General features: G+C 41.7%; 1 protein-coding gene across 1 annotated transcript in view; it reads right to left on the bottom strand.

The window, feature by feature from the left end:
• The window catches only part of Dh31 (diuretic hormone class 2), a 137,120-nt gene that overhangs the window by 11,389 nt on the left and 113,286 nt on the right, over window positions 1–12,445 (bottom strand). Inside the window, exon 3 of the mRNA XM_083120081.1 lies at window positions 7,626–7,730. Within this exon, the coding sequence (XP_082976207.1) occupies window positions 7,626–7,730 (105 nt within the window). The remainder of the gene's footprint in view (window positions 1–7,625; window positions 7,731–12,445) is intronic.

The raw sequence follows: 12,445 nt of genomic DNA on the forward strand, positions 1-12,445 counted from the left end.
CCCCACTTGCAATATTTGTTTATTTCATCATATATTTCAACTTATATCTGTTTCAATGTCATAGGAACGCCAATATTATTTATTTTAGAAACAAGTATCAATTAACTGGTGACTATAGATAAGAATGCCTATTATTGACATCCTTTCACACAGATAATCGACGTGAATTACATCATACATACACAAGAATTGAATTGTATTTTATTACGTATATGTTTCATGGCAATGTTGTAGATGGTTGTGCTTCTTTTTATTTCTGCTAAACAATTTTATTTGAACACCCCAGAGTAATTTTCTTGCATGCGTACAAGCATCTGGACAAGTACTGACTCGACCAATTAACGCATGAGAGTGGAAGCGAGGGCATGGAGGGGAAAATGCGGCTGCAGCTACCATACGTTTGCATCAGCGTGCACTGCTTTGCTCTGCTCACTCGCTTTCTCCCCTTCACTACCACAAGGTCTTGCTCCACGGATTCCCAAGACACAGTATAGGTCGTTCTCTATTAGTAAACTTCAAAAATATTGTTTAAATTAGGTCAGTTTTCATTCTCATGTGCTTTCAATAAAACCTTTGGGTGGGGATATATTTTTTTAGGACCAAACGTATTCAGAAACTTAAGCACGTCAATAATTTTGAAATTGTAATTCGTTCTGTATTATATTAAGATTGTTATTATTAAAAGAGTATGTGATTAAATGTAGGTGTAAGTGAAATTCTGTTGTGTTTGTCCATTAGATTTTTATTGTTTAATTTTACCTGTATTCATATGTCCTTATGATGTCTTAACTATGTAGGAAATTACAAACGTTCGGTGGCAGAGTAGTCTGTGGCCGAATTTGACCCTTTAAATTGCAGGAAATGTTTCAATTCAAGGTATTATAGAGATTGCAACCCTTGTTCAAGAAAGCTAATAGTGACGGAGTTTATACAAGGTGGCGCAAAAGTCATCACCTGATATTCTTAGCCTATAGCTTGGGTTTTAAATTAAAGAAAGTAGATTTTTGTGTTAAACTTTTATTGATACTTGTAAGTTTTATGTCCTAAAGTTTTAAAGATAACATCCAATAATCATTCGAATTGATGCAAATTTGGGCTCTTCTTATTGCATTTTCCATGGTGTTGGAAATCTGCGGCGGGGAAATGTTTTCAATTTAATGCTGAATATTGTCCTTTAGTTGCTGTAACGTATCTGGCTTATTCACATAAACCAATGACTTCAAATAACTCCAAAGAAAAAATCTGGAGATCAAATCGGGGGACCTGACCGGCCATGGCAAATCACCAAAACGGGATATTACTCTCTCTGCCCGGAAAAGTGTCATGCAAAATTGTCACACTTTTTCCACGTTCTTGTAGGGTATACTTATTCAATAGTATCTTCTATTTAACTGACTAAACACTAATGATATAAACAACAAGATGTCAAAATAAAGGTCAGTTCAAATAGGATGATGACTTTTGCGCCACCCTTTACTTACGTAAAACCTGAACTTAGAATCGAGCCCACAGCTATTTGACTACATAGTTAAATAATTATCGTAAACATAATTAATCAGTTTTTAAAGATGTATTTACAGTGCACACAAACGAAATTTATTATCATTATATATCTTTATGCATGACAAAATATTTGAATCTAAGTTTCTATTCTTTTATGTGTGTCAATGCTATACCATAGGCTTTTACCCACACCAGGTTCCTTTCTCATTCTAATCACAGCACAGAGAAGTGAATACACGAATGCGCCTGCACCGAGAAAAATAAAACGGCAAGGTCCCGATTTTGATATTCTTGATTTGTTTTTCTTCGATTTTCAGTCAGTTTTGGCCGATCGCGAAAAAATGAGGATCAAACGCCATAAGATGAAATTGTTGATTACAAACACACCTAGACAGGACAACAAGAGTACCACAGAGGAATATACTGGCTATGAGATCAGGCGCCAGAGCCTTGATAGTCTGTAAGTACGTGAAAGAGAGTTTGACATGTCTCTTTTCGGTAAATTAACAAACGGACTGTTAAATTTTAACGATAGATTATTGTAAATTTTGCGATATCATTTACCAGTGCACAGGAACAACAACTCTGACACAATTCCACACATGCAATTGCGTTTATTTGAGAATGGAAGATTTTTATGCGGGAACTAGCAAACAAGGTATATAAATCCACTCTTTCTGCCAACGCCTATTGTATTTTTTCTCATCTGCACGTACCATATAGGGACAGATTTGTTATGTTTGCCATCCGCTTACAAGCACAATTTTTTTTCAGCTCGCTGAACTAAAATAATAAAAAAATAAATACACAATGCCCTAGTCTCCCACCCTCTTCCGAGAAATTATCGGAAAATATTTTATTATGAATTTGTATTCATTAGAAACCGATAAACAGCTCGCAGTTAAAGGAAACCGTTGAGGCTCCACGTATTATGTTACATAACGTAACATTATCATCAAACTGTTTCACCACCAGGGTCGTAGCTGGTGATTTGTTCTCCCGGGGGCTGGAATAGAATTCAACTAGAAGCAAGATTACTTTCGAAAGATATCCAGCCACCTGCGCGAATGTAGCTAGCGAGCCTATCAACAGCGTAGAGCTTGAGCAAGATTGGAGGCTTCGGGAGTTACAACTCGCACCCAAGCTGCATGTGCAGAAATGCCAGAGATGTTTCGAAACTAATCTCACTCTACATCGGCACCGATTTTGGCACTCCTTGCTTGGAGCAAACGTTAAATTCTCGCTCTGTAAGAACCACAGGCATTATATCCCATTTGTCCTAAGTGCGCGCGCTCCCCCCCTCTCTCTCTCTCACTCTGTCTATATACATATGTAATAATTCTTTTGTCTTTAACTGCAACAAAAGCTTACGTACCTAGGTATTAAGGCAACACTTTCTTGTGACAAAATGTTCGAAATGCGGATTTGTTATAATTTATATCTGTTGAGCATTCTTCCAATGTCTTCATCATATAGCAAGCATACTGATTAAATTATTGCAGAATGCAGAAAACCGTTAATAGGACTACATTGCAAAAATGATGCATACTCTAAATATAATAGAACATCACAGCAAGGTATTACAATTATAATTGATAGTATGAACCACAACTGGACATATGTTTATGTTACTATAATATACAGGGTGTTTCTAAAGGTCGTTTACAACGCTTGGGAGGTGATTCCTCACACGAAAACAAGCAAAAAGTCTAAGTTCCATTTTTACGACTGAGGCTTCGTTTCCGAGATAGGAGCCTCGCAAAAGGTGACAAAGTGAACGTCACACCTGACTGGGACGAATACTATCACAGATAGAGAGGCGGTTCCAAGGGAATCATAAAGGAATCGTATGTGCTCAGTCCGGAAGTCACTATGAAAAGTTCACTGCACGCATGCGCAATGGAGTCCTCAAAGGAATTGGGGATTTCCAGCAAGAACAATGCATGGAAAAGGTATGTAACGCAGCAAGAAGGACCGTGACAATGAGAAATGCGTTCAAGACAACACATCCCGACCTCAAACATCAAAACATGAGCACCGAACACAAAATCCGAAAAGTTGAGCACGGTTGCATACCCCAGTTACACGCGAGGAATGAACGAATCATGTCATGTGGCATACGAGAGACACATTACTCCACCAGGAGGAGGGAAAGAAAAACACAATATCAGATGATTGCGACAACGTGTATTTTTACACGCAACAACTACGTAATATCCCCCCCCCCCACACACACATACAACAAACAACAAATGCTACAATGTCTTATGCACAGACAGTGCGTGTCACTGTACACCAACTGAAGATGTCACTTTTACCACACAAAGGGGGTGGGGAACAATACCAAGAGTGTTCTCACTGGTATTTGCCGAGGGCAATAATAACAGACGGTTTTCAAAATGTCTGCCGTTTACTTCTACGCAGAGATGACAGCGACGAATCAAGGATTGTCGAGTACGAGCAAACAAGCCAGGTGTATCTGCTACCGTCGCGGCGGCAACGTTGATGCGAGCAACGAGGTCCTCAGCTGATGTGACAGGTGTGTCGTATACGAGGGTTTTCATTTCTCCCCAGAAGAAAAAATCGAGAGGGTTGAGATCTGGCGACCTCGGTGGCCAAGGCACAGGCTCATCCCTACCAATGAACCTATTGCGAAACACGTCATGCAGGAAATGTCGTACATTACAATCGAAATGAGCTGGTGCACCATCGTGTTGGTACCACATTTCTTGCCGCAGTGCCAAAGGTACGGTCTCTCACAGTTCAGGCAGAATCTCACTAAGAAATGCATGATACGTGCGACCATTCAGGCGAACAGGGAGAATGTATGGTCCAATTAAATGATCATGTACTATCCGGCACCACACATTCACTGAAAACCTGTGCTGGTGATGGGCCAAAAAAGTGCATGTGGGTTGTCAAAGTCCCATACATGACTGTTTCTACTATTGAAGACATCCATCCTGGTGAAAATGGCTTCGTCTGTCCACAATACGTTTGCCCCGAAGTGAGGGTTTGTGTCCAGCTGATGCAACAACCATTGGCAAAACTCCATACGAGGGCGAAAGTCACGAGGTAACAGTTCTTGTACTTTCTGCAGTTTAAAAGGGTGCATTCCTTCCTCTCACAACACTCGCCAAACATTCACATGAGACGTGTTTCCTGCCCGAGCGAGCACTCGCGTACTGGTGCCAGGATGTTCTGCGACCGCTGTTAACACATCTTCTGCAAACTGATGTGTGCGTACACTTCGGGGTCTTCCAACTTCTTGCCGCGGTGGTAACACTGACCCTGTTTCACGCAGTCGACTGTCCACTACCTGAAAGAAGGTGTGAGACGGTAAACGTCTATGTGGAAAGCGTTCTCCATAAAGACGCCTTGCCTCACGGCCATTACCACGTTCCTCCCCATACATGAGATGCATGTCTGCTAGCTGCTGGGTCGTATACGCAGCCATCTGTGTAATAGGTAGCTGGAACTGGAAAGTTATTGTTTTTGTTTAACACTGGCACACTGCACAAATTGGCCGTATCACCGTACGAACACCACAGACCAATTATTGCGATACTTGACTTGCCCACTCCACCACGTCAACTTCTTTCAATACAACATACTAGTACTCTTCAATGCGTATGACAACCTAGAGCGAACTGCTGATCATATCCCAGCACCTGCAACACGACTGGAACGACTGCCGGAGAGAACCAACCCTTCGAGCTCCTCTCGCGGGAAGAGCAGTCATGAAGGTCAAAGGTAGACTACGAGAGCCAGACTTGCCTGTGCAGCGCTTCCAAAACTGGTCTCTTTTACGTCACAATGATCGCGTGCGAACACTTTTGGTATTGCTCCCCACCCCCTTTGTGTGGTGAAAGTGACATCTTCAGTTGGTGTACAGTGACACGCACTGTCTGTGCATAAGACATTGTAGCATTTGTTGTTTGTTGTATGTGTGTGTGGGGGGGGATATTACGTAGTTGTCGCGTGTAAAAATACACGTTGTCGCAATCATCTGATATTGTGTTTTTCTTTCCCTCCTCTTGGTGGAGTAATGTGTCTCTCGTATGCCACATGACATGATTCGTTCATTCCTCGCGTGTAACTGGGGTATGCAACCGTGCTCAACTTTTCGGATTTTGTGTTCGGTGCTCATGTTTTGATGTTTGAGGTCGGGATGTGTTGTCTTGAACGCATTTCTCATTGTCACGGTCCTTCTTGCTGCGTTACATACCTTTTCCATGCATTGTTCTTGCTGGAAATCCCCAATTCCTTTGAGGACTCCATTGCGCATGCGTGCAGTGAACTTTTCATAGTGACTTCCGGACTGAGCACATACGATTCCTTTATGATTCCCTTGGAACCGCCTCTCTATCTGTGATAGTATTCGTCCCAGTCAGGTGTGACGTTCACTTTGTCACCTTTTGCGAGGCTCCTATCTCGGAAACGAAGCCTCAGTCGTAAAAATGGAACTTAGACTTTTTGCTTGTTTTCGTGTGAGGAATCACCTCCCAAGCGTTGTAAACGACCTTTAGAAACACCCTGTATACCTTCATAATCATTTCCTCCCAACGCCGTCAAAATGCCTGTGCACATACTACAGAGCATTCCCTGACATTAGCTACGAGACTCGGCGGGAAGCAGCCCGGCGTCAGCGATTGTCTTTCCCGGTGAACGGGGTCCGCGACAGTCGCACGCTACAGTCTGTTTTTTTTTTTTCGCTCTCCCTGCCTTCGCTCTCTTTCCCTTTCTGTTGACGTTCCAAAAAGACGCCAGTGTAATACTCCCTCGGAAGTTGTGTTGTGTCGTGTCCGTGTGTTGAAGATTGTGGCTTAATATGGCACCACAAAAGTTTACATTACACCAAAGGATTTATCTTGTCGAGTGTTACTTCGGAAAGAGGAATTGTGGAGAAGCGCGGCGACGTTTTGCAACGAAATTTCCAGGTGTTCCCGTTCCACATAGGACCACTATATTAAACCTCGTAAAAAGGTTTAGAGTAACAGGGTCAGTTCTGAATAAAAGTAAAAAGAAACCCACGTGTACTTACTGAGGTAAAACTCGATGAGATAGGACAAAGGATCGAACAGTCTCCTCGGAAATATATCCGCCGCCTCTCACAAGAAACGGGTGTTTCAAAAACCACAACATTTAGAGCCGCTAAAATTCTTAAATTTAAGTCCCACAGAGCCCCTATTTATGGGGAAATCTAAAAAATAAAGTATACAAAGACAATCCGCACACCATCCGTGAGTTAAAAGACAGTATTGTACGAGAAATCGGGAGAATTACAGTAGACGAACTTGCACGTGTAAATGCCAATTTCCTTCGGAGATGCCAGGAATGTGTTGCAGCAGAGGGACATAATTTTCAACACCTTCTGTAGTCAAGGTTAATACACAATATGAAAACTGTAAATTTAATAGCCGACTCTAGAGACTGTTGCGGACCCCGTTCACTGGGAAAGACAAGCGCTGACGCCGGACCACTTGCCGCCGTCTCTCGTAGCGAATGTCAGGGAATGCTCTGTATTAATACTTACTCGGTACCTTGCATACATCATCAACGTTTACAAATCGTTCCAGAGATAAATATAAACTTGATGTGACTATTATAGAAACAGATGAATAGCGAGTGAAACAAGGTTGCAAAGTATCTGTGTAACGAAATGTATAAAAGGCAAGAAAAGAGTCAAATTCCGTCTCATCTCTGGCGAGTAAACTCTAGAATCAGCTGACTATAAACTGCAGAAATGAATAAAATATGGTGAAATTGAAACCAAAGATAAGGAAGTTAACATACAAGAACTGACACTATGTCTCATTTACCTCAGTGTGTAGGATATCTCCCATATTCATATACACTAGTTGCAACATTGTCATTGTTTACTTACAATTCTAAATAATTTAAATGTTATATTTGATATTTTCCTCTAATATGCATGTTCATAATTTGTTAGTATAATTGCACAAAGTGACCCAGAGAAAGGTAAACAAAATATTGACTACTTAAAACTTTCTAGTACCTTCATAATGGTGCTCTCTTTGTCTTGGCTCCTCGAGTGAATACTCGCTTACCCCCGCCCTCCACTCGCCTAGTTACAGAACCAAACACACAGGAATACTTACTTTTCTAGGTCGTTTGCCCTCATTATGCTCTGTCCTAGTCTGGCCAACATTTCCAGGATATATTCGGGGTCGGGTTCGTCTAGTTCTGACAGGTAACTTTTATGGCTGCAAAGACAAGAAGAAAGAAATTCCATCAGTTCAAGTCCTGGGAGAGTATGGTGGGAGTTACCTGCAACCAGTACAGGCGTATCTGTATGGGGTAAGGGACGTGCATTGGACACCACTTCAAGCACTGAGGATTAACAAGTGGAACCAACATGAAAATACAGCGTGGTTCATAAAGATTGGCTCAATTTCGTACGTCTATATTTCCTAAACTACCTATACATCGTATGTGAATGATCTACATAACGGGTCCAAAAAGTTTCATATACCACCTCTAGAGCGCTCGTGTAGCGCACAGCAGCGTCAGTTGAGAGCAAGATGGCTACTATACAGCACAATATTTTATGCATTGGTGAGTTGATTAGAACTGAGTCTGTACAGCATGCGGTTCGTCTTCAACATTGAACCTCCAACGAGGAAAAGCATTTGTCTTTGGAATCGCCAAATTGAGCAAACAGTCTGTCTGTGTAAAGACATTCTTCTTCGGGTGTGGAACGAATTCAGCTACTGTCTACCTAGGTACATTAATAAACTTTATTGTGACTAGAATTAAATGTAATTTGAAACTTTAGGATCTCCTCTTTCAAATGTTATGTACATTAATCACAAACGATGCATAGTTTAGGAAATATAGCCGTACGAAATTGAGTCCACTGTTTTGAATCACGCTGTATAAAGGGTTGAAGAGATTCAGGAATTCTAAACTACTTTCCATCCACTGCAAGATCGAAGTTGATGTAACCACGTGACTTCTGAGAAGAAGTTTCTCCGTTACGTGTTAGTTCTGGTGTTGTTTTGCCCATTAATATACCTATTGGTTGTAGTTGCAAATCTCATAATACAAGATCCTATAACTTCAACATAGCAGCTAAGGTGAGTGATATGCCTTTATCGCACTCACTGTATTGTACTCAGGAATCCTGCACATCTGTCATTGGAACAACCAATAGGATTTCTCAGAAAACCACTTGTATTTGTTTACATCGACTTCGTTCTTACTGCAGACAGAGAATATTTTCGCGCTTGAGAACTTTCACGGATGAAGGAAATACTATGATCTTTTCCCTGGATTGATTAAAATGACTAGCTGCGCAGCCAGGGGTCGTGAGTTCGAGCATAGATTTAGAAACACATCAATCTTTACCTACCTTATGCACATGCTGCTATATTTTCATTATTTTTTTTTTAAAAAAAGAAGAAAATACAAGGAAATTTTGAATTTAATTAAAAGTAATCAAAGGCTTATGGTTTCCAGATGGAGCTGTCAGAGAAGAGACATGGCTGCGAGCATTGTCAGACACAGACTGCACGTGCTTGGTGTCGAAATACGAACAGAACGGGCTCGGCTTCAAAAGGAGTAACCCCAGAGCCTTACACAAAACTGGAGGCAGAGAGGTATGGGAGGGCAAAAGACGAAAATGACATCATTGAAAAAGTCAGTAAGAGCAGAAACGCTGGAAAGAGAACCACATATTATGTTCCATCTCTCTCTACATTTTGGAGGAAAAATTTTTAAAAAAAAGAAAAAAAAGGGATCAGCAGTATCAAGGTAGTACGTTCATGAAGATATCTTTTAACTGCGATTGCAAAATGCGTCATTGGATTCTGAGCCTGTGCAACATCTGGAAGCGGCAGGGAGACAACTTCTTGTTACTTTCGATGACGTAATTCGAAAAAATGACGCAGTGGTGACTTTCGGAGGTAGAATAAAACATTTTAATTTTCGGTGTTCTCATAGCACGAGAAATGTAAGGTGAGGACTGAGGTGAGTTGATTAACACGCGGAGGAACCTAAATTGACCCTGTGTTCTAGAAAACAAACTTATTTTTTTACCTCATGCTGTTGTATGGTTCTTTCTAGTTCAATTTACACTGACTGTAAGAAGAAATTAATTGTTTCTGAACATTTCAGTGCAAGCGGCGTGTAATTTACAGCCGCGTGGTTGTATTAGAATGTCGGTCAGTTTTAAGTAAAAGAAAAGGCTTCTCAGGAGAAGTCTTAATTGACTACAGGAATGAAACAATTTTTAATTCTCTTCTTTTTCTAGTTTCTCTTTAGGCGAGATTCACTGCTTCTGGTTAAGATTGGCTGAGGAAGGTAAGATGTAACCAATTCTATTTTGTCTGCACGTTCTAACTAACTAACTAACTCTCTAGCCTTCTTAAACCCGAAGGTTCATGGCTGCAGCAACACAGGTCTTCCATCTGTCCCTATCTTAAGCAAGATCTATATACTCTTTCCCATCCCTACCGATTTCCTTTAAATCCATCTCAACATTGTCCCTCCATCTTCGTCTTGGCCTTCCTACAGGTCTCTTACCATCAGGTCTCCCAACAAGAATCCTGTAAACTCCTCTTTCCTCTCCCATTCGTGCCACATGGCCTGCCCACCTAAGTCTTCTTGATTTAATTATTCTAATAATATCTGGACATGAATACAAATTATGTAGTTCTAAATTATGTAACCTTTCTTCTCCACTCACCTGTCTCCTCATCCCTTTTAGGTCCAAATGTTTTCCTAAGGATCTTATTTTCAAATACTCATGTTCTATAAGTTGTCATTCCAATATCTTCGACATGCGCTTAGTCTAGTCACATCATTAACCACATGATGTTGATGATAAAGTCAAAGAAATGACGGACAGAAATATATATACAGCTCTCCACTGAAAGATATTTGATACTGTTGCTTCATAAGCAACAGACCCCAACAGCGTAACCGTAGGCATAGCTAGGGGTCGCTCACTTGGTAGAGAAAGGGTACGGTATACCAGAGACCCGGATTCGATTCCTGACCTAATTTGTATTTTACACTGTTTGTGAAATAGTGCATCTTCCGTACGCACTTGTTTCAATTTTAGTAATTTTACGTTGCTGGACTACCTTTTGGGTAAATCGCGACAATGAGGTTAAATGGGCACACAATGAAACCGTCTGTCTTGAAGGGGATTCGATCCTAAGGTCTGGCACACCTGTGCCCTATGTGTACCAAATGGTAAGAGTACCCAGTACTTTATAACCAAGGGGTCCTGGCGGAGGTACATTGCACAGTGTTTGGATTTTGCCGGCCTCCGTGGTGGAGTTGTTAGCACAGCGCGTTACTATACCCTGTACCAGCTAACTGTAGACGAGGCGAACGAGAACAAGTCTCTGCGCAAGTAGTGACGTGAGACGGCTCCACCAATGAACAGTGAGAGAAACAGGATTGCGTAATGGGCGACTGGAGTTACCCGCTTTCCCTGCTTCCCTCTGTCAGCGTTGCAAACTTTTGAAAGCGATAATACCGAACGCACATGGCAAACGGACCGTACTTTTGTCTCCGGACACGCACGCTTGGTTTGAGAATTTCTTAGGGAAATATTAGGAATTAAACAGAAAGTGCAAATTTTGACAAGCCGTGCATTTAGCGTACGGACTAAGGTCAGGACCGTACAGTTGGCAACGCTGCGCTTTCACTACCCGATTTCCCTCCTCCTCCTCTGCCTCTTGCGCGGTCCAGCTCTACAGTTAGCTGGGACAGGGTGTAGGTCAGGGGTCCCGAGTTCGAATCCAGGTCTGAGCATGGGTGTTCTTTGTGAGAACATCATCAATTTCATCATGTCATCATTCATCCTCACAGTCGCGATTAGCCAAACGGTAGCAGAAAAGTGACGCTAAATAAACAAGCGGTTCGGTCTCGATTTGCCTATCTGTGCATAAAGTGGACTTAAAAACTCAAACTAAAGCAAGAGTGAAACAGGGTGTGGAATTTCCCCAATTGGCCCCCTCAGCAGACAATACAATTTTGATAATTAAATAAAGTTGTTTTCTTTTCAAACAGGGGTATGAATAATGCGACAGTTACCTACAAAAATATTCTGTCCATATCCACCCCCCTCCTGTTCAATGTTTGTTGTGGAGTTTGGTTGAGGTCCTTGTGAAGTATTATGACGAGGGACCGGACAACACATTGTCCTCATCTACGCACATATTTCACATTTATGCATCCCCCTTTTTCAAAACACCCGCAGACGAGGAAAGTGCCGCATCAAGCACAATCGCGTTCTCCCCCCGTGGAATCATCACTATATCGGTTTTCTCTTGTGCAAAATGTCAAATTACCGTGGTTTCGAAATTCGTTTATCCTTTCCCCAGGCTCGCATGTTCCTGACGCGAGGACAAACCTTTTGGTCGCACGCCAATTACTACTTCAAAAGATAGTTGAATTCACAAACATATCGGTTCGTACGCAATTACCTCGTCAGTCCGTAAAGATAAGTGGGAAGGGGGTGCACGCGCCCCGTGGGGACACACACGCGGTTTGTGGCGGTGGAAATATTCGTTTTTTGATTCCTGTGAGAATCGCCGTCTGCGGTTTTGCTTTTTGGAAAGAGGAACCCCGCGCTTGGATTGTTCAATTTTGGACACTTGAACTGTCCTCTACACTTGTATCCCCCGTGAAGCTGGATTTCTGTAAGGGTGACAATCGGGCTACCACACAAAAGAGAACAAAGCGGACACGAAAATACCTCGCCCTCCTTTAGAAACCAGATTAAAAATATATTTTTATACGTGGTTGTTACATTCCAATGGTGATTTATTTAGGCCATACATTAATCCTGGAGGAGGCAGATTGAAGTCTCATGGTTTTCCTTGTATCTCAGCAGTTCAATGTTGGAACGAAAAAATGGACTATTACTCCTACTTTCCTGTGCCTATCTTTCACGTAGAAGTGT

This window comes from Lepisma saccharinum, chromosome 3 (assembly GCF_977018435.1).
Source record: "Lepisma saccharinum chromosome 3, izLepSacc3.1, whole genome shotgun sequence".
In the NCBI taxonomy this organism is placed as follows: Eukaryota; Metazoa; Arthropoda; class Insecta; order Zygentoma; family Lepismatidae; genus Lepisma; species Lepisma saccharinum.